General features: G+C 53.8%; 1 protein-coding gene across 2 annotated transcripts in view; it reads left to right on the top strand.

Annotated features, from left to right (window-relative positions):
• The window catches only part of JAG2 (jagged canonical Notch ligand 2), a 39,474-nt gene extending 31,402 nt beyond the window's left edge, over positions 1-8,072 (top strand). For both annotated transcript variants that reach the window (XM_017852844.1, XM_017852843.1), the window contains 14 exons: positions 527-677; positions 757-909; positions 988-1,101; positions 1,406-1,519; positions 1,601-1,714; positions 1,928-2,044; positions 2,292-2,319; positions 2,407-2,492; positions 3,138-3,251; positions 3,362-3,477; positions 3,913-4,155; positions 4,839-4,970; positions 6,169-6,325; positions 6,628-8,072. In XM_017852844.1, coding sequence (XP_017708333.1) covers positions 527-677; positions 757-909; positions 988-1,101; positions 1,406-1,519; positions 1,601-1,714; positions 1,928-2,044; positions 2,292-2,319; positions 2,407-2,492; positions 3,138-3,251; positions 3,362-3,477; positions 3,913-4,155; positions 4,839-4,970; positions 6,169-6,325; positions 6,628-7,124 — 2,136 coding nt within the window. In that variant the 3' untranslated portion in view covers positions 7,125-8,072. The remainder of the gene's footprint in view (positions 1-526; positions 678-756; positions 910-987; positions 1,102-1,405; positions 1,520-1,600; positions 1,715-1,927; positions 2,045-2,291; positions 2,320-2,406; positions 2,493-3,137; positions 3,252-3,361; positions 3,478-3,912; positions 4,156-4,838; positions 4,971-6,168; positions 6,326-6,627) is intronic.
• Positions 8,073-22,061: the final 13,989 nt, after the last annotated feature.

Below are 22,061 nucleotides of genomic sequence, written 5' to 3'. Positions count from 1 at the left end.
CCACCCCCTTCCCCACCTCCCTTTTCCCTGCCTCCCCCCACCCGCCTCCCTACCACCCTCGGCCGCCCTTGATCCTGCCCTGGTCTTGGTGCAGGGGATGGGCCTCCTGTCCAGAGGGCTTCTTGGAGCCCAGGGCAGGGATCTGACCTCAGGACCTGTAAGCATGGCAGTGGCTGGCCCTGGAAAAGACCCACAGTCTTGGCTCTGAGGGTGGCCAGGCAGTGTGTGAGGTGCTCAGGAGCTGTCCTTCCTGCCAGCAGCAGGGGCCAAGGCCACATCCCTCCCGAGGGGCGCTTAGGAAGCTCGGCTGCAGTGGAGGTGGGGGTGGGAGCCCCCAGGTATCTGCGTTCAGCTGACAAGGCCTGGGCAGTCTCAGGTGGGCAGGGGTCTTGGACTCTGGCTGGCACTGCCAGGCCCAGGGCAGAGGGGCCTGGGGGTTCCCAGGGATCTACCTTCATGTGGAAAGAGTCCTGGCCTCTGTTCCTGGCCTGGGCCTGGGCTCTCACAGGCATCCCCCACCCTGCAGGTGGATGTCGACCTTTGTGAGCCGAGCCCCTGCCGGAACGGCGCTCGCTGCTATAACCTAGAGGGTGACTATTACTGCGCCTGCCCTGACGACTTTGGTGGCAAGAACTGCTCCGTGCCCCGTGAGCCGTGCCCTGGCGGGGCCTGCAGAGGTGCTGGGTGCGGCGTGGAGTGGTGGGGGAGATGGTGGGCAGGGGCGGGCCTGACTCCTGACCGTACTGCCTGCCACAGTGATCGACGGCTGCGGGTCGGAGGCAGGGCCCGGGGCGCCTGGTGCAGCAGCCTCCGGCGTGTGTGGCCCCCATGGACGCTGCGTCAGCCAGCCAGGGGGCAACTTTTCCTGCGTCTGTGACAGTGGCTTTACTGGCACCTACTGCCATGAGAGTGAGTGGCTGTGAACAGCGGGCTGGCGGTGGGGCTGGGCTGGCCTGAGGCCCTGGCTCACCCTGCTTGCCTCTGCAGACATTGATGACTGCCTGGGCCAGCCCTGCCGCAATGGGGGCACGTGCATCGACGAGGTGGACGCCTTCCGCTGCTTCTGCCCCAGTGGCTGGGAGGGCGAGCTCTGCGACACCAGTGAGTGTTCCAGCACCCGCCCACGCGGCCTGTGCCTCCACCCCCGTGGGCCCCTCATCACCCTGAGGTGGGCTACTGTCTGGGTGCCGCAGGCCCAGTACCCAGAAGGGCCTGGCCAGAGGGTGCTGCCACCACCGGGTGGAATCCCAGGCTGCCCTCATGCCCGGGGCTGGCTACCCCCCACGACGTTCCTTCCCTGCCCCTTTCTGTCCTCCCCTGGCCCAGCTCCAGGGCTTCCTCCCCCGGGAAGCCCTCCCTGAGCGCCGGTGACCCCCCGCCTGCTGACCGGCGTCCTCGCCCCCAGATCCCAACGACTGCCTTCCCGATCCCTGCCACAGCCGCGGCCGCTGCTACGACCTGGTCAACGACTTCTACTGCGCGTGCGACGACGGCTGGAAGGGCAAGACCTGCCACTCACGTGAGTGCCCACAGGCCCCGGCCGCCGACCCTGGCCCTGGCGGTCTGGGGCCCGCCTGCTGAGCGGCCCATGTGCCCACAGGCGAGTTCCAGTGCGACACGTACACCTGCAGCAACGGCGGGACCTGCTACGACAGCGGGGACACCTTCCGCTGCGCCTGTCCCCCCGGCTGGAAGGGCAGCACCTGCGCGGTTGGTGAGAAGCCCCCGACGCCCCTGTGACCACCGGGCATGGGCCCTCCCCGGTGCCGCTCCCTCAGGCGTGATGGGCCGAGGGGTCTTTTTTGAGGGCCACACCTGCCGCTTGCCCCTGGGTCTGTCTGCCCTGTCTGGGTTGGGGGCGTGGTATGGAGATCCAGGGCCTGCGCAGGGCCAGGTGAGAAGCTCCCTCCTCCTCCTCTCCTTACAGCCAAGAACAGCAGCTGCCTGCCCAACCCCTGTGTGAACGGGGGCACCTGCGTGGGCAGCGGGGCCTCCTTCTCCTGCATCTGCCGGGACGGCTGGGAGGGCCGTACTTGCACTCACAGTGAGCATGGGAGGGACCTGTGGGCGGGGGTCGCTTTTCTCCACAGACGACATCCCTGTCCCCGACTCTCCCCCCATCCCCTTCTGCCAGCCCCTCCCCTGGCTGCCCCTGCCCCCAGCAAAAGGCACCCTCCTTGATGACCCTCCCCAGCCCCACAGCCTGATCACGCCGAGCCAGCCTGGACAGTGCCTGGCACGCTTGGGGGTGGGTACTGATCCCCTGCCTTCTCCTTCTTCTCCCAAACCAGATACCAACGACTGCAACCCTCTGCCTTGGTGAGTGGCACCTGGGGGCCGCAGCAGGGGTAGGTGGGACTTGGCATACCACGGGGGGCCGCCTGATGCCCACCCTCTGCTCTGCAGCTACAATGGTGGCATCTGTGTTGACGGCGTCAACTGGTTCCGCTGCGAGTGTGCGGCTGGCTTCGCGGGACCTGACTGCCGCATCAGTGAGTGGCCTGGGATGACAGACAGCCCCAGCCTGGGAGCCCTTCCAGCCCAGCCAAGGTGTCAGCAGTCTGAGGACATCAACATCCACGTCCCTTGAAGGGCAGTGTGGCCACAGCCACTTCCTGCCTCTCTCTGAGCCTCAGTTTCCCCACATGACTGTACCCTGTGGCGTTCTTGCGGTGTACCCTGCCAAGTGACTAAGTGGGGCGTGCCAGCCCGGGGGACCAGACTGGGGCCAAGGGAGCTGTGGGGGTTGGAGCATGCAGCTTGACATGGGCCCCTCTGTGGCCGCAGGGCTGTCGTCCCTGGGTGTCGGCCCAGGTGTCTGTCCAGCACCCCTTGGCTGGTCCAACGCAGCAGCTGGGGCTAACCCAGGATGGGACAGGCCCACTGCAGAAGCAGATGGAGGAGGGTGCTATTGGGCCGGGGTCAGGCTGGGCTCAGGAAGGCCTCAGGCAGGCGGCAGCTTGGGTGCTGGGGCAGGTGGGACCTGCAGGGCTGGCGAGGCCTCTGTGCCGGGCTAGGGGCTGCTTCTCATCGGCCTGGGGCTTGCGCCCGCGTGCCACTGGCTCCCCGCTGCCTGAGACCATGCCGGTCCCGCGGCGGCCGTTCACCGTGCTCAGCAGCAGCCGCTCTCCCCGCAGACATTGACGAATGCCAGTCCTCGCCCTGCGCCTACGGGGCCACGTGTGTGGATGAGATCAACGGGTATCGCTGTAGCTGCCCCCCCGGTCGAGCCGGCCCCCGGTGCCAGGAAGGTAGGCCCCGTGTGATTGCCCTGGCCTGGGGCGGGTTGGGGGGTGTGGGTGAGACCCAGCCCCGAGGGCCACATGCATTCTGCTGATCCTCGAGCCCCTTCTCCCCACAGTGATCGGGTTCGGGAGGTCCTGCTGGTCCCGGGGCACTCCGTTCCCACACGGAAGCTCCTGGGTGGAGGACTGCAACAGCTGCCGCTGCCTGGACGGCCGCCGTGACTGCAGCAAGGTGCGGGCTGCCCGTGAGCCTCCCCGCCCTGCCCTGCCCTGCCCGAGGCTGGTGCACGCTGACCCTGACCACTCTGTGAGATCAGGAGGCGGGTGCTGGGGTCAGGATGGGCTGAGAGCTGTCTGTCCCCACTTGAGGGACCCAGGGAGGAGGGAGCTCAGCCAGGCCCCATGCTTCAATGTGCAGTTGGGAAAACTGAGGCCTGGTCTGGGTCCTGCCTTGCTCTGCCTACCCTTTCTGGTGTCGAGCTTGGCCTGCCTCCCTGGATGGCCTGGGTAGGGGATGGGCTTGGCCTGCCTCCCTGGGAGCCCTGGGTTGGGGGTGGGCTGGGACTCACAGACCTGGGTGGTGTCCCTCCCTGGCATGGGGCCTGTGCCTGCCTGTGGGTCCTCATCTGTGTGCCTGCATCTGACCCTCCTGTGCGTAACTGCCCAGGTGTGGTGTGGGTGGAAGCCTTGTCTGCTGGCCGGCCAGCCCGAGGCCCTGAGCGCCCAGTGCCCGCCAGGGCAAAGGTGCCTGGAGAAGGCTCCAGGCCAGTGTCTGCGACCACCCTGTGAGGCCTGGGGGGAGTGTGGCACAGAAGAGCCACCGCGCACCCCCTGCCTGCCGCGCTCCGGCCACCTGGACAATAACTGCGCCCGCCTCACCTTGCGTTTCAACCGTGACCATGTGCCCCAGGTGAGGGGCCTGGTGGCATCTGAGCTTGCAGAGGCCACACACTGGCATCTGCTTGTGGCATGGCCAAAGCCTAGCCCCGTGGGGCAGGGAGGCCCTGGTTGGCTGAGCAGAGTCACTCTTGGTCACAGAGAGTGGCCCTGTAGAGTGAGATGAGAGGGGCATTGGGCCTGGTACTAGGTGTGGGTGGCAGAGGAGGCCGGGAGAGCAACCAGCGGGGGGTGCCTATTTGTCCAGCTGTCCTGAGGGCCTGGACTGACGGTGCCATGACTGCCTCACACCAGCTCTTGGGCTGCAGCGCTGTGGGCAGTTTTGCCCTAGCCAAGGACCCAGCTTTGTCTGCTGTGTGCTTGGAGCTGGGCCCCCGTCTCCCAGGAGGGGCTCAGAACTGGAGGAGACCCACTGTACCCCGCCCCGCCTCTCCTCCCCGCCTCTCCTCCCCGCACTGGCCTGCAGGTGGAGCTGGCTCTGCCATGAGGACAGGCGAGTGGGCACCGTCACTCCTGCCTCCTGGTATAGGGCACAGCCGGGTGGGAAGCTGTCCCCACTAGACCCTTGGCATCCCTGCTTTGCTCTCCTGGGCGGGCTATAGGATGTGTCCTGCGTGTACCCACAGTGCCAGTCCAGGGACATAGGTGTCAGGTTCACGGCCCTGCCCTGCCCATGCACTGCCTGTCTCTGCCCAGGGCACCACGGTGGGCGCCATTTGCTCCGGGATCCGCTCCCTGCCAGCTACGAGGGCTGTGGCACGGGACCGCCTGCTGGTGTTGCTCTGCGACCGGGCGTCCTCGGGGGCCAGTGCAGTGGAGGTGGCCGTGGTGAGTGCCAGTCGGGAGCAGCACCTGGGTGGGCCCTGGGTCCCATCCTATGCAGGTCCTGACTGTGCTGGGCAGAGGCTCTGGCGAGGCTAGTCATGGTGCGGAGGGACTGCAGGCAGGCATGTCTCCCCAGGCTGGGGCTGCGGGGCCTCACTGCCCATGCTGCAGGCTCGTAGAACTACTCCCTGGGCCCAGCCAGCATTGGGGACATGCAGGGCTGTGGTGTGGAGCCCGCTTCCCCTGCAGCTGCATCCTCGCCTGGTCCCCTGCTCTGTCTTTGCCTCTGTGTCCCCACGTCACAGGCAGCAGGAGAGTCTGTGGGCTCAGTCTGCCCTGGGAGGCCTACTTTGGGACTGGCACCTGCCCTGGCCTTGGGGGGTGTCAGATGTGAGTGGATACCAAGGGTGTTGGGTGAGACTGGGGTGGGGATGTGCCTGGAGAGGGGAGGGAATGTTCTGGAACGTGGTGGGTGTGTGTGCAGAGCAGTGGGTGTGGCCATGGCACAGCGTGGCATGTGGAGGCCATGGCCAGGCACAGGAGGGACGTGCAGTGTTTTGGTGCCCTGAGGCTGCAGATGGGGTGGGGGACATGAGTGGGTGCTGCTGGGTGATGGAAGGGCAGTAGGAGCAGGGGGAAGATGTGAGAAGTATGCCAGCACGGGTCATGGCACCATCAGGCACATGGTGGAGGCAGGGGCACAGCCCCGGGTTGCTGTGGCCTCGTGAAGGCACTAGGTTTGTGGTGCCCTTAGGGCGTGGCCCATAGGTGGGGGTGAGGGCTGGGAGCTGACGAGAAGGGATGGCCATCTCGGAGCAGGTGTCAGTGAATGGGGCCACACCCCCCCGACTCACTGCCTGGTGGTAAGGTCCCCACCGCAGGACTCCAGGCTCTCCTGTGCGCCTGGACGGGGCCACCCTCCACCCCTACACTTCCCCCCGCCATTCACTGCCTGGTGGTGAGGCCCCCACCGCAGGACCCCGGGCTCTCCTCTGCTTCTGAATGGGGCCACCCTCCACCCCTCCAGTCCTCCCCCTGCCACTCCCCGCTCCCTGCCTGATGGTGAGGTCCGCACTGCAGGACCCCGGGCTCTCCTGTGTGCCCACCATGCTCCAGCGTGGCCAGAGCCTCAGTATTGGGGGCAGGCTCCTGGGAGCCTGGGGCCCTCGGGCCATCCCCCCAATGCCTTTCTTTGCCGCAGTCCTTCAGCCCTGCGAGGGACCTGCCTGACAGCAGCCTGATCCAGGGCGCGGCCCACGCCATCGTGGCCGCCATCACCCAGCGGGGGAACGGCTCACTGCTCCTGGCTGTCACCGAGGTCAAGGTGGAGACAGTCGTTATGGGCAGCTCTTCCACAGGTGAGCACGGGAGGTGGGCCCCTGGGAAGGTGCCAGGCGGGCAACTCAGGCATTGGCACAGAGCCGGCTGATCCTGCCAGCCACCAGGAACAAGAAGCCCCTGGCATCTGCTGCCCCAGCCGCCCAGCCCCACAACCCAACCTTCCCAGCCCTCATCCTGGGACCCTCCCCACAAGCCAGGAACCAGAGGGTGGGGCCTGGCCGCCTGGCCAGCAGGGCCCTCCCAGGCCTGGATGTGTGTGGCTAGTGACCTGCAGGCACCCAGGCCTCAGTGCCTACCGGCTCTTCTCCCTGGTCCCCAGGTCTGCTGGTGCCCGTGCTGTGTGGTGCCTTCAGCGTGCTGTGGCTGGCATGTGTGGTCCTGTGCGTGTGGTGGACACGCAAGCGCAGGAAAGAGCGGGAGAGGAGCCGGCTGCCGCGGGAGGAGAGCACCAACAACCAGTGGGCCCCGCTCAACCCCATCCGCAACCCCATCGAACGGCCGGGGGCCGGCCCGTGGAGCGGCGGGGGCCACAAGGACGTGCTCTACCAGTGCAAGAACTTCACACCGCCGCCGCGCAGGGCGGACGAGGCGCTGCCCGGGCCGGCTGGCCACGCGGGCGTCAGGGAGGACGAGGAGGACGAGGATCTAGGCCGCAGTGAGGAGGACTCCCTGGAGGCGGAGAAGTTCCTCTCGCACAAATTCACCAAAGATCCTGGCCGCTCGCCAGGGAGGCCGGCCCACTGGGCCTCGGGCCCCAAAGTGGACAACCGCGCGGTCAGGAGCATCAATGAGGCCCGCTACACTGGCAAGGAGTAGGGGCGGCCACCAGCTGGGCCAGGACCCAGGGCCCTCGGTGGGAGCCATGCCGTCTGCTGGACCTGGAGGCCAAGGCCATGTGCATAGTTTCTTTATTTTGTGTAAAAAAACCACTAAAAACAAAAAACAAATGTTTATTTTCTACGTTTCTTTAACCTTGTATAAATTATTCAGTAACTGTCAGGCCGAAAACAATGGAGTATTCTCGGATAGTTGCTATTTTTGTAAAGTTTCCGTGCGTGGCACTCGCTGTACGGCAGGAGAGAGCAAAGGGTGTCTGCGTCCTCACCAAATCGTAGCGTTTGTTACCAGAGGTTGTGCACTGTTTACAGAATCTTCCTTTTATTCCTCACTCGGGTTTCTCTGTGGCTCCAGGCCAAAGTGCCGGTGAGACCCATGGCTGTGTTGGTGTGGCCCATGGCTGTCGGTGGGACCCGTGGCTGATGGTGTGGCCTGTGGCTGTCAGTGGGACTCGTGGCTGTCAGTGGGACCTGTGGCTGTTGGTGGGACCTACGGTGGTCGGTGGGACCCTGGTTATTGATGCGGCCCCGGCCGCCGGCACGGCCCGTGGCTGTTGGCACACCTGTGGTTGTTAGTGGGGCCTGAGGTCATTGGCGTGGCCTGAGGCCAGCAGGTCGACCTCGCGCTTGCTGGCCAGTCCGCCCCGCCTGCCGTCTGTGCTTCCTCCTGCCCAGAACGCCCGCTCCAGCGATCTCTCCACTGTGCTTTCAGAAGTGCCCTTCCTGCTGCGCAGTTCTCCCCTCCTGGGACGGCGGCAGTATTGAAGCTTGTGACAAGTGCCTTCACACAGACCCCTCGCAACTGTCCACGCGTGCCGTGGCACCAGGCGCTGCCCACCTGCCGGCCCCGGCCGCCCCTCGTCGTGAAAGTGCATTTTTGTAAATGTGTACATATTAAAGGAAGCACTCTGTATATTTGATTTAATAACGTCAACATTCCGGCCTCCCTTGTTCTTTGGGTGCTGTTCCTTTTGCATTTAGAGTCAGACTGGGGGAGAACCGCGCCGGCAGAGAGGCGTGAGGCAGTGGGGCATGTGCTGGGTGTTGGCCCACATGGCTGTGGTGGCTGTGGAGGGTGAGACGGTCCTGCTGAGTCAGGGCCTGCCAGGGCCGCGAACGCATTGCCAGGTTGGTGGATGCACGTTTGGCCAAAACCTTCCTGGGAATGGGGAGGGGAATTTCTAGGTACCTGGCACTTGACTCTGACTACAAACAGCTGAGAACAGTTTTATAAAATAGTATAAAATTGCTTACCCACGAATACCTATCGAGGTCTCAAGGAATTAACAGTTCAGAATTTTTATTCATTCATTTATTCCTTTGTTTCGCTTGTTCATTCAGAGGCAAGGTCAGCATTTGAGAGACTGGAGGCAGGAGAGAAGCAGCCCTTCCACCTGGCCCTGGAGCTGGTTTTGCCTCTCACTGCTTGAGCCAACTGGAACATGGCATGGTGGCCTCAGGGCTGGGCATGGAAGGCCGACTCCAAGCTGTCTGTGACGTGCAAGTTTTTACCCTGCTGTGAGGTGCAGGAGGTCAACTGAGTCAAGGAGCAAAGCCAAGAACCAGATCTGTACAGAAAAGAAGAAAAAAGTCCTGCTGACAGCCTGGGAGTGAGGCTGCCTTGCACAGGCAGAACAAATGAATAAATGAATGAGTGAATAAAATTTTTGACCTGGTAATTCCTTAAGACCTGCTGGTTGCTCAGAAGTTACTCTAGATGTCTGTTGAGCACTGCTGCTACAGACTCCAGTGAGCACTGCTGCTGTGGACTCCAGGAAGCCATGCAAATGAGCTATGGTGTGCACTCCAGGGGCAGTCTCTCTCACTCCGGCTGGAGTCCTCCCATCAGCTCCTCCACTGTATTGAGCCAGGTCTGCAGGGACACACAGAGGAGCTGGTAGGAGACCCTGCTTGCCATCGGCTGCTCACAGGCCCAAGGCTTGTGCCCTCAGGGTGGGGGCAGGGGTTAAACCCGCCTCCTGCCTTGGCCCCAAGGAGTTGGCCAGGCAGTTCAGGCAGAAGGGCAGCCCCTGAGGAGTCGTGTACACCATGACTCGTGTGGACATGAAGCCCGTGTTCCCACCACCAGGTTGGCCAAAAGACGTCAGGCTTTGAGTTTCCTTTTAAACGGTGTTTACCTAACTTGCAGTTCCCTAGGTTCCTGGTGGAACCAAATGCAAATCACCTTTGTCGTAGACCTCTGTACACCTCATGAATGATTTTTCAAGGTCAGTGAGTAGACCACAATCAAACCAAGCACACAGGGGAACCTGGCACCATGATTGAAAACCATAGGAAATGCATGCAGAGGCATCTGAGTATACTGGAATTCTCAGACATGGATTGTAAAAAGCTTGCTGTGCTCAAAGACAGCTTGGAAAAGCCGATAGGCCAAACAAACTTCAACCTAGCACCAAGTAGAACTTCTGGAAATGAAAAAAAAAAATACAACCTTCAAACTAAAGACTCCAGAAGTAGTTTGGCAGCCACTCTTAAGACACTGCTAAAGAGAGAATTTGTGAACTAGAAGATAGGTGAGAAGAAATGATCCAGGCTACCCCACAGGACAAGAGATAGAAAATAGCATCAGCAGCTGAGGAGAAGGCCCCAGGCAAGGGCCTGGCAGGGGCTGTCCTGAGACCCATGGGAGCCCATCAGGCATGGAGTGAGCAGTGAGTAGGTGCGGCAGGTATAGCAGGTGTCATGGGTGGGGCTGGGTTGCCTAGTTACTTCTGCAGGAAGTTTCCCACAGACCTGCACGTCCTTGGCTGTGCCAATGTGTTCCCCCAATTCTGGGGAGGCCCTGGGCAGCAGGCGCTCACTCAGGCAGAGGATACAGGGAGCCACACCACCATCCCTGCCACCACTTTCCAGGCAGAGTGACCTGTGCACAGAGGCCAACCTGCAGGCTAGATGGCGTGGGCGGGGCCCCATGCGCACATGCTTTGGAGACTCCCGCCTCCCTGGGCCATCCTCTCCCACCTCTTATTCCCACACCATCAGAGCAGGGAGCAATGAGTCGGCCCTGCCTAGCCTGGCTTGAGAGGTGCATCCTGACTGCGCCGTCTGACCCAGCCTGGGACCAAGTCATGGCAGGGGCCTGCTGTGGGTGCAGAGCCCCTCTCAGGTGGAGAAGCAGCACCTCCCGCACCCATGGCTGCCAGGGCCGCCTGCTCCTTCCTTGGTGTTCGGCTGCCGGGACTGCGCCTGCTGGTTCTGCTTGGCAACAGCTCTGCCTGCCGTGTCTCCGAAGAAACCGGGCCCCAGGGTGCAGAGAGGAGGTTCCACACGGGAGCCTGGTCCCTGGGGTGGCCAGACCCATTAACTGCTGCAGGCCAGGCAGCAGCAGCCGGGTGGTATGGGCCTCCTGGTGGTCACAGGCCCAACTCCAACTGTCCCAAGACCCAGCAGGGCTCACCCCTTCCCCATCAGACCCCCCAGACCCAGGGTCTTCCAAGGAGCCCCTGAGGTCAACAGGGACCTAGAAGGTCTCGGATGGACAGCATCTGGATGCCAGGGCTGGAAGACCTTTATACAAAAGGGGAAACTGAGGCCCGGGAGGAAGGGACCTGCCCTGTGACATTCTTCATGGCTCCCCAGCCCTGGTGGATTCAGGGGCTAGGATTTGAGTCTTGGGGTGGCGTTCTGAGAGGAGGCCAGCAGGAGGCACGGAAAGCCACAGGAGGGCTTGCTGGGGACAGTGGTGTCCGTGCGGCTCTGGGCCAGGGGGCTGGGGTGGCAGCTGGGTGGCACCGGGGGCTTCTCCTCTGGGTAGAGGCGCTGTGGAGCATCTGTAGGGGCAGAGGCAGGGGCCCTAGGAAGCTCACTCTAGGCTACAAGGTATTGCCTGTGGGGGTCACCTGTTCAGCTGCAATATTGTTATCCTGCTGTTGATCTGGGAACCAGGAAGTGTCTGCTTGAAAGCCTTCTGTGGAAGAAGAAAGCCCAAATGGTGAGGAGGATTCTAGAAGCACGGAGGAGATGGGAAAGGCTGCCGAGAGGCCCCCGGGGGTGCAGCATCCTTGCTCTGATGGAATGGCCAGGTGGTTTCCTTGTGCATCACAGGTTTGGGGTGGCCCAAGGGGGCCTGACCCCGAGGACTGGCAAGGACACACTCATCAACCGTGGGCAGGAGACGGGTCCTGGGAGAGCGCCCAGGCCATGGGACACGTCCACTCAGGCGGGAGGCCTCTCACTGGGCAGGGCTGGGCAGCCCAGGGTCCTGAAGCCAGCCTCCCCCATGGTGGCCGGGATCACCCCTGGGCCCCTCAGCCCTCATCCCACATGTTACCATTTCCACAGCTGGATTCAGTCCCCCGACTCAGCACCCCGTCCCGCCCCACATCGGCACCCGCGCTTCTCGCGTGTGGAGAATGACTCGCATCCTGGGCCACGAAGCCCCCAGGGCTCTCGCTACCTCTGTGCAGATCCCCCGGAGCTGGGCCCGTCCTGCCTCCCGCCTGGCGGTGGAGGCTGCGCTGCCTTCCACTCCTGCAGGCCTCTGGAGGCCAGGACCGCCCCCACCCCGCCAGACCGCAGCAGCCTGAGGGGCTCGGTAGCCAGAGGTAGGCCCTGCCTGGACCCACAGCGCGGAGCCGCAGAGGAGGGGCCCGCGCCTCGTCATCCAAGATGCTCATTCGACGTGATCAAAGTTCGGCACAAAATGGCTTTCCGGAGCCAGAGCGCTGAGGTCCCAATGAGCAATCGGGCAGCAAAGCAGAAGAACGGGGCGGGGGGAGCTGGTGCCGAGACTCACACGAGGCCTGGAGCCGGAGACGGGGAAAGGAAACTCGGGACACAGCCTCTGAGTCCCAGGAGCTGCAGACGGAGAGGGAGGGACGGACGGAGGTGAGAACATGACATGAAAGAGCATTTCTCTGAGCTAAGTGAAGACCCCAGCCCGCAGACCGAAGGGCCCACCGGCTTCAGGCTGGGAACCTCGTGCCACGGCCAGGCCTGGGGAAAAGGAGACCTTCCGAAGCCACAGGCAGACGCCGCCAAGGGGGAAAAGAACGGACTGTGTGGTGAGCTAGTGCAGCCAGCCCCGCAGAGCGAGTGCCCTGCCCCGCTGTGGTCGGCGGGCTGCGGGCGGGTGTGCAGACCCTGCAGAAGGAAGGCACATGCACCAGTCCCTTGGGAAGGCGCCTGGCAAAGCCACTAGTTTCCAATGCAGGTGCCCTTCGGTGCAGCAACCTAGAGCGCCGGCCGCGAGGGTCCCAGGCCTAGGAGGGCTGCAACTGCACAGCCACGCGTGGCATGGACCAGGCACCAGACAAGGCCACCATGGGAGAGGCCACTGGGGAGGCCACCGGGCTGCGGGGCCTCGCAGGGCAGTGCGCAGGTTCATGGAGCAAGCACACTGCGGCAGATTGCTGGAAAGGAGGAATTCAGAAACAAGCCACCGTACGATATGATCTGTGCTTGTTTTTTTTTTGTTTTGTTTTTTGTTTTTTTTTTTGAGACAAGGTCTCACTTGGTCACCCAGGCTTGAGGGTAGTGGCACGATCATAGCCCACTTCAGCCTCATCCTCTTGAAATCAAGGGATCCTCCCACCGCAGTCTCTGGAGTAGCTGGGACTACAGGCACGCACCATCAGGCCCAGCTAATTTTTTAAAAACTTTTTTGTAGAAATGAATTCTCCCTGTGTTGCCCAGGCTGGTCTCGAATTTCTGTCCTGAAGTGATCCTCCTGCCTTAGCCTCCCAAAGTTCTGGAATTATTGGAGTGAACCGCTGCCTCCAGCCTCATTTTAAACATTCTTAAGTGTACAGTTTAGTGGCATTAAGTACAGTCAATTGTGCAATCATCAGGGTTTACCTTTAAAAATTTCTTTTCTTTTCTTTTTTTTTTTTTCAGACATGGTCTCACTCTTGCCCAGGCTGGAGTGCAGTGGTGTGATCATGGCTCACTGCAGCCTCTACCTCCTGGGCTCAAGGGATCCTCCTGCCCCAGCCTCAACCTCCTAACTAGCTGACACCACAGGTGTGCGTCACCACACCCGGCTAATTTTTAATTTTTTGTAGAGATGGGGGTCTTGCTATGTTGCCCAGGCTGGTCTTGAACTCCTGACCTCAAGTGATTCTCCTACCTCGGCCTCCCAAAGTGTTGGGATTACAGGCATAAGCCACTGCACCTGGCCTAACAAAATGTCAGTTGTGGTAAATACACATAAAATATCTCTCTTAACCATTTTTAAGTGTGTAATTCCACAGCGCTAAGTCCATTCACATTGCTGATCACGCTGGGTCTCCAGAAGTTTTTCAGCTTGCAAATCTGAAACTCTGTCCCCATTAAACACCAACTCCCCATTCCCTTCTCCGCACACCCCCTGGTGTCCACCCTTCTACTGCCTGTCTCTATGAGTTTGACTACTTTGGATGCCTCGTGTAAGTGGAGTCAAGCAGTATTTGTCTTTCTGTGCCTGGCTTATTTCGCTTGACTTCATGTTCTCAAGGTTCATCCACGCTGTTGCCTATGGCAGAATTTCCTTCCTTTTTAAGGCAGAATCATAGTTCCTGGGATGCGCAGACCACACTTTGCTTATTCAGTCATCTGTTGATGGCCCCTGGCTACTGTGTCTAATGCTGCTGTGAGCATGACTGTGCAAACATGCCTTTGAGACCCTCCTTTTGGTTTTGCTGGGAGTATACCCAGAAGAAAAATTGTGGGATCCACTCTGGGGTCATTCTGCTTTTAATTTTTTGAGAAACTGCCATACCTCTTTCCAAGACAACATTCCCACCAGCAGCGCACAAAGATTCTAATTTATCCACAGCCTTAACTTGTTATGTTATGTTTTGTTTTGTTTTAATAACAGCCATCCTATTGGGTGGGAGGTGGTATCTCACTGTGATTTTGATTTGCATTTCTCTAATGATTAATGATGTTGAGATGATCTGTGTTCTTTTTTTTTTTATTTTTTGACCTGGCCTATTTTATATTAATTGTACTATTTTCCCCTTTTCTGTAGCCATACTTATTAGAGTCTTTTTTAGGAAAAGAAATTTTGGACTAGAGCTGATTGTAAATGTTTGCAGAGAAGAATTTAGAACAATAACTTTGAATGACAAAACTTAGACTAGTCATGGTTAAAATTTGATAAAATTCCCACAGTACAAGGAAATGTAGTTATTTTTGTTACTTGTAGCATTTTAAGATAACAATAAGAACCATGACTGACAGTGTCACATAAGGGCTATCAGGCTTTTATAAATTTTATGCAATCTTTAAAATATTCACATTAATAACATATCCATGTAAACATAGGTTTAGAACAGGTTTTAATATAACAAAGTTATGACTGATATTTGTGTTTTTTTTAATTTATACAATTTTGGAACATTTATAGCAATAATATACCCATAAATGTAATTGAAAGAAGGTCTAGCATCACTTACCATTTGACAATGTTTCCATACAGTTTACCAAATAAGTCTAATCATGTAATTCAAAAAGGCTTAATTTAGGATTTTGGTCCTGGAGAAACCCATAAAAAATGTCAAAAGGTTTAAAGCACTTGATCAAAACAGAATCACAAGTCATTGAAAAATAATAGTTATTTGTTTAACCAGAGTGATAATTAAAAGACCTCAAAGGCAATACAAAAGTTACATGGATGTAAAAGCCTTAACCCTTTCAAAGCTCAGTTCTTCGAAGTTATCAAAAAACTAATAAGGACAACACAGGAATTATCTTGACAAAATGTAAAATCTTGTGTGTGTGTGTTTTAGGCCAGTTACTAAAAAGGTAAAGAGAAACCTCTTGTAATGTCTGATTGCTTCTCCTTATGGGAAGCAATAGGTGGCTTCTAGGTTGATTCCTGGGTTTAGGTAACCTAGAAATCAAACTTCATTAAGAAAGGGTGTTTGTACTTAATCAGACACAGGAGAGTGTGTCCAGGGTAATGAGTGTACACTACATTATAGGGGAGTGCAAACAAGAAAACTAGTGCCTTGAATGGGGGAATACACGACTCTTAGTAACAGCATGGGAAGTATCCTGGTTCCATTGAGCAATTCAGACATGTCAAGAAAAGCCAACCCGGCACAGTGGCTCACACTGTAATTCTAACACTTTGGGAAGCCAAGGTAGGAGGATCCCTTGAGGCCAGGAGTTTGAAACCAGTCTGATCCATATAGCAAGACCCTGTCTGCACACACATACACACACACACAAAGAAAAAGAAAGAAAAGTCAAATGTGATCAAGCCACTGCCCTCCAACCTGGCGACAAAGTGAGACCCTGTTTGAAAAAGGAAGGAAGCAGAAAAGCCAACAGCACAGAATCAAATTACGCCGGAGGAAAACATTGCTTGTCTCAGCTGTGAAGATAAACATTTAAGCCTCAGACCACACAGCGGAGTTAGAGCGGGAGTTGATGAAAAGATTGAAGGAGAGAGTTACAGTCCCAGCCCAACAAAAAGATGTGCCTTTTCAAGGGGAGAGGGAACAGAAGGCAATGATATAGGACTGCACATCACATGGCAAAAGTTGAACTTCTGAGATGTAAATTTGAGAAGTTTAAAAAAAGAAACAGATAAGAATCAAAATCTCTTATAATTTTATTAAGAGCAAATCAAGACTTTAAGAAAACTTTGTTCTAATATAGGGAACCAATTTTTAGTTTTGTAGTAGTGTATTTTTTTTTTTTTGAGACAGAGTCTCGCTCTATCACCCAGGCAGGAGTGCAGTGGCTCACCACAAGCTCCGCCTCCCGGGTTCACGCCTTTCTCCTGTCTCAGCCTCCCGAGTAGCTGGGACTACAGGCGCCCGCCACCTCGCCCGGCTAGTTTTCGTATTTTAGTAGAGACGGGGTTTCACATTGTTAACTAGGATGGTCTCAATTTCCTGACCTTGTGATCCGCCCACCTCGGCCTCCCAAAGTGCTGGGATTACAGGCGCCCGCCACCACACCTGGCTAATTTTTTGTATTTTTAGTAGAGACAGGGTTTCACGTTGTTAACTAGGATGGTCTCGATCTCCTGACCTCGTGATCCGCCTGCCTTGGCCTCCCAAATTTCTGGGACTACAGACGCTTGCCACCACACCCGGCTAATTTTTTGTATTTTTAGTAGAGATGGGGTTTCACATTGTTAACTAGGATGGTCTTGATCTCCTGACCTCGTGATCCGCCCGCCTCGGCCTCCCAAAGTGCTGTGATTACAGGCGTGAGCCACCGCGCCCAGCCGTAGTAGTGTATTTTTAATATCAAAGCTCAAACCTTAGAAAGATTGTTATAAATAATTATTTAAAATTATAGCTAACTTAATCACATATAAAATTCCTTTTATAAAATTTTCTTTTCATGAAACTTATCACAACTTACACAGGCCATTTAAGTTATGCTTGGACTTTTTGCTTTGTCCTATAATCAGTCATTTTACTTTAGGACAAAAACTTCACCATACAAGATTCTTCTTTCTCATACAAAATTATTCTCTCTCTCTTTTTTAAATTTTCTTACCAAAATACAACTTCATATCCATAAGCTTCTTTACATCTCTCCCTCCTACTTCCTGGCTTCTTTTAATTTTGTTTAATATTTTTTAAAAAACTGAAAATTAGACAAAATTATTTTTTCTCAACAAAGAACACATTTTATGCCTTTTAAAGAATTTTAAATTAAAACACATTTTGGCACATTTATATATGAAATCATATATAAATTATAATTTTTAACTCTTAGTAAATAAACTTAAATTTAGTGAAAACCTAGGAAGCCAGAAATCTTGAATTATCTGTCACATATTAGAATTTTATTGATGAGAACCATATTATAATTTTTTTGAGATGGAGTCTCGCTCTATCACCCAGGCTGGAGTGCAGTGGCATGATCTTGGCTCACTGCAACCTCCTTCTCCCAGGTTCAAGTGGTTCTCCCACCTCAGCCTCCCAAGTAGCTGGGGCTACAGGTGCACGCCACCACACCTGGCTAATTTTTGTATTTTTGTAGTGATGGGGTTTTGCCATGTTAGCCAGGCTGGTCTTGAACTCCTGACCTTGGGTGATCTGCCTGCCTCGGCCTCCCAAAGTACTGAGATTTCAGGCATGAGTCACCGGGCCCAGCTCATATTATAATTTGTAGAAACATGTAACATAATTTTTCTTAGTTGGAAATGGAGACATTTAATTTAAGATTTCAAACATGAAAAGTTTATTTATAGGCATTTATCCCATTGACATTTACTTATTTAGTAAATTGCTTTTCTAGACCTTCAAGATAAGGTCTTTGCCTAGATTAATTATAAAACTGAGATATTAGACAAAGTGAATCATCATTTTAAGTTATTTTCCTGCTAACCATTTTACAGCCTGTGAATATTAGGTGTTCACCTAAGTAAGAATATTAAAGTTAAATATATATGGCTATTTTCTGATAACTCAGAAGATTGAGTTCTTTTATTAAACCAAAATATGAAATAATTTTCTTATAAAAAAATTACACAAAGGTCATTCTGTTTCTGGCTGGGTTTATAGTTTTATAGTCTTCATGCTAAACCCTGACACCTTAAAATATTTATCAGCTCATATAAACCTGTCCGACCACTCAACCCAGGCAAATGTATGCTGACAATTCTGAAGACATTTCTATTTCTTATTTTACCACTAATTTCAAAGTCATCTTATTTCTTAGAGATTTACTTAAATCAGATGAACTTCAAAAATATTTGGGCTTACTAATTTATGAGCACTCATTTATAAGTCATTTGGTACCATGTAGACACAACATATAACATAAACATACATATTTGTAAACACATCAAACACACACACATGGCTGGGTGCGGTGGCTCAAGCCTGTAATCCCAGCACTTTGGGAAGCCGAGATGGGCGGATCACGAGGTCAGAAAATCGAGATCATCCTGGCTAACATGGTGAAACCCCATCTCTACTAAAAAAATACAAAAAAAAAACTAGCTGGGTGAGGTGGCGGGCGCCTGTAGTCCCAGCTACTCGGGAGGCTGAGGCAGGAGAATGGCATAAACCTGGGAGGCGGAGCTTGCAGTGAGCTGAGATCCAGCCACTGCACTCCAGCCTGGGCGACAGAGCGAGACTCCGTCTCAAACACACACACACACACACACACACACACACACACACACACACGTCTTACAGCTTTCATTTTAGAATTTTAGTCATGAGATACTAATAAGAAACTCACTGGTTTATGAAAGATGTTTGGATCCAAGTTACATTTTTTTTTTTTTTTTTTTGAGGCAGAATCTCGCTCTTGTTGCCCAGGCTGGAGTGCGGTGGCACAATCTTGGCTTGCTGCAACCTCCACCTCCCAGGTTCAAGCGAATCTTGGTTCTCAGCCTCCTGAGTAGCTGGGATTACAGGCACCCACCACCAGCCCAGCTAATATTTGTATTTTTAGTAGAGATGGGGTTTTATTATGTTGGTCAGGCTGGTCTCCAACTCCTTACCTCAAGTGATCTGCCCACCTTGGCCTTCCAAGTGCTGGGATTACAGGTGTGAGCCACCATGCCTGGCCCCAAATTACATTTCTGACAACACTGGGACATGTTCACATAGCTAAACTTTATTTGCTTAGATTTTTAAAACCCCTTTTCTCTTTTTTTTTTTTTTTTTAGTTTTACACGAGTTTAGGGTTAAAAATTCAATGTATACATTTTAGTTAGAACTGGCTGAATTCTGTAAGAAAAACAAAATCTCCAAGTAGTCTTGAACTAGTAATACCATAAACAATGAGTTTTATCTCGAAAGCACTAGAAAATTCAGCAGATTCAGGCCGGACGCAGCGGCTCATGCCTGTAATTCCAGCACTTTGGGAGGCGGAGGCGGGCAGATCACAAGGTCAAGAGATGGAGACCATCCTGGCTAACATGGTGAAACCCGGTCTCTACTTAAAAAATAGAAAAAATTAGCTGGGCATGATAGCGGGTGCCTGTAGTCTCAGCTGCTCGGGAGGCTGAGGCAGGAGAATGGCATGAATCCGGGAGGCAGAGTTTGCAGTGAGCCAAGATCGCACCACTGCACTCTAGCCTAGGTGACTGAACAAGATTCTGTCTCGAAAAAAGGAAAAAAGAAAAGTCAGCAGATTCAATGTAGTCAGAAAGAAAAAGAAAAAAAGAGAGAGAACTTAGAAGACTCTACATGTTTACTCTGTAGTTGCAGATTGGTTGCTTGAACTCTGAAGTTTTCTTGATGTTATTTTTCCATCAGTTTAAACATGTAGACAAGAATGGGCAATAATATGTAGCTGACTGTAGTCCCAGAAAACCTGGCATGCCTTAATGTTTGAAAATCCAACGTTTGGTCATTTCAGTGTTAAATCATTGTCTCTGTTTCTCCCTCTGGTTATCTAAAAACTTGTGGGGCCTCAGAGTACTGTGTGACCAACCCCCATGTGTGTGTCCCCAGAAGAGCCAATTGTCAATTGCTTGTGACAAGGAATTTCCTGTGGGACCTCTGTGTGTTGAAAGGATTGCATCTCCAACACTTCCGTGAGCCCTCTAATCACTGAGGGATGCCAAATCAGAATCTAGTTGGAAGGAGCAAATTTTCCTGGTCTTTGGAGTTGACTCAGGTCAAACTCTCATAGATTTTCATGGCTTCTGTCCCGCTGAGCCTCGCTTACAGAGTCCAATGGAAAGGGAGACAGAGCACTGCCACAACCTAGCCAATCAGACACTTCACACGATCATTTCTTCCTAGTATCTTTCAGCGAGGAGAAATCCCCTTCTCAAGAAATAAAAGTCGCCAGGAATAACTTACCCCTTCATCAAGGAGTTGGGCTTGGAGTTCCCTCATGGTAGTCATGATTGTTGACTAAAGGAGAAAAAATCAAGCTTTCAAATAACTAAAGGTAGTTTTATTCTGAAGTCTGACTGAGGACTACAGATTAAGGCCAACAGCCTAGAAGCAGCTCTGTCAGGCTCCTCCAACACAGTGTTTCAGCTCACTGCTTGTGTAAGAGTGGGGGTTAATATGTGCAAGAGCACATCGACATGCTCGGATGTGACATTGAAGCAGAGTCACATCGAGGTTTGGTGGTAGAGTACATCTGCTTATAGATGACAGAGGCATCATCACGAACCCCATCACATTATCTTATGTGTAGGAAAAGGCAATAATTTTTTTTTTTTTTTTTTTTTTGAGACAGAGTCTCACTCTGTCACCCAGGCTGGAGTGCAGTGGCGCGATCTCAGCTCACTGCAACCTCTGCTCCTCCAGGTTTAAGCAATTCTCTGCCTCGGCCTCCGGAGTAGCTGGGATTACAGGCGCATGCCACCATGCCTGGCTAATTTTTTTGTATTTTTAGTAGAGACGGGGTTTCACCATCTTGGCCAGGCTGGTCTTGAACTCCTGACCTCGTGATCCACTCACCTCGGCCTCCCAAAGTGCAGGGATTACAGGCATGAGCCACGGCGCCCGGCCAATAATTTTTTTTTTTTTTTGAGTCAGGGTCTTGCTCTGTCATCTAGGCTGGAGTGCAGTGACTGATTTTTTAAAATTCAATCAGCAATCATGGCCATCAGGAAGGGACTCAGAGCCGACTGTTCAGGGTTGTCTGATCATAGCTCATGGTGTAACCTCAAACTCCTAAGCTCAAGTGATCCTCCTGCCTCAGCCTCCCAAGCAGCTAGACATGCGCCACCATGCCCAGCTACTTAAAAAAAATTTTAAGGCCAAGCACGGTGGCTCATGCCTGTAATCCCAGCACGTTGGGAGGCTGCGGCAGGTGGATCACGAGGTCAGGAGTTGGAGATCATTCTGGCCAACATGATGAAACCCCATCTCTACTAAAAATATAAAAATTAGCTGGGCTTGATGGCACATGTCTGTAATCCCAGCTACTCAGGAGACTGAGGCAGGAGAATCACTTGAACCTCAACTGCAGAGGTTGCAGTGAGCCAAGATCCTGCCACTGCACTCCAGCCTGGGTGACAGAGCTAGACTCTGTCTCAAAATAAAATAAAATTTTAAAATAGAGACAGGGTCTTGCCATGTTGCCCAGGCTGGTCTCAAACTCTTGGCCTCAAATGATCATCCCACATGGGCCTCCACTGCACCTGGCAGGGGTCATTTATCTTTGAAGGAATGTAGTGACTTAGGCAAGAGATGTGGGGGCCATGCACTCTGTCCTACTTTGTCTTCAAAGCATCTTTCTGGAGAGCTACACATTGTGGAAGAGTCAGGGCTTTGTGAAATTATACTGCAAGCAGAAAGGAGCACACGTGGCTTCTTACATTTGCTACTTTGTTTTGCAAAAGTAACACCTTGTGCATTAGAGAGGATTTGAAAAGGACAAAATACAGAAGCTAAGGGGAAAATCCATCATCTCACTACTCAGAAACAACCACAGTTAATATTTTGGGATTTTGTTTTGTTTTCTGTCCTTTTATTCCATTTAATTTTTATTGTGGTAAAATTACATACTATAAAATGTACCATCCAAACCATCTTTAGGTGTGCAGTTCATGATTCGTAGTTTTCAGTTTATACACCTGACATCTCTTTTGTCAAATTTATCGTATTTCATACTAGGTGATGCCTTTGTAGATGGTGTTTTAAAATTTCTCAATTTCCAATTGTTTCTTGTAAATACATAAAAATACAATTGATTTAGCCGGGCGTGGTGGCTCATGCCTATAATCCCAGCACTTTGGGAGACTGAGGCAGGCGGACCTGAGGTCAGGAGTTCAAGACCAGCCTGGCCAACATGGTGAAACGCTGTCTCTACTAAAAATACAAAAATTATCCGGGCGTGATGGCAGGCACCTGTAATCCCAGCTACTTGGGAGGCTGAGGCAGGAGAATCCCTTGAACCTGGGAGGCGGAGGTTATAGTGAGCTGAAATCGTTCCATTGCACTCTCCAGCCTGCGTGACAAGAGCGAAACTCCGTCTTAAAAAAAAAATACGGTTGATTTTTGTTTAATGCTCTTATATCCCA

This window comes from Rhinopithecus bieti, unplaced genomic scaffold (assembly GCF_001698545.2).
Source record: "Rhinopithecus bieti isolate Rb0 unplaced genomic scaffold, ASM169854v2 scaffold_35859, whole genome shotgun sequence".
In the NCBI taxonomy this organism is placed as follows: Eukaryota; Metazoa; Chordata; class Mammalia; order Primates; family Cercopithecidae; genus Rhinopithecus; species Rhinopithecus bieti.
Note: the sequence above shows the minus strand (reverse complement) of the source record. Positions and strands in the feature narration are given on the sequence as shown.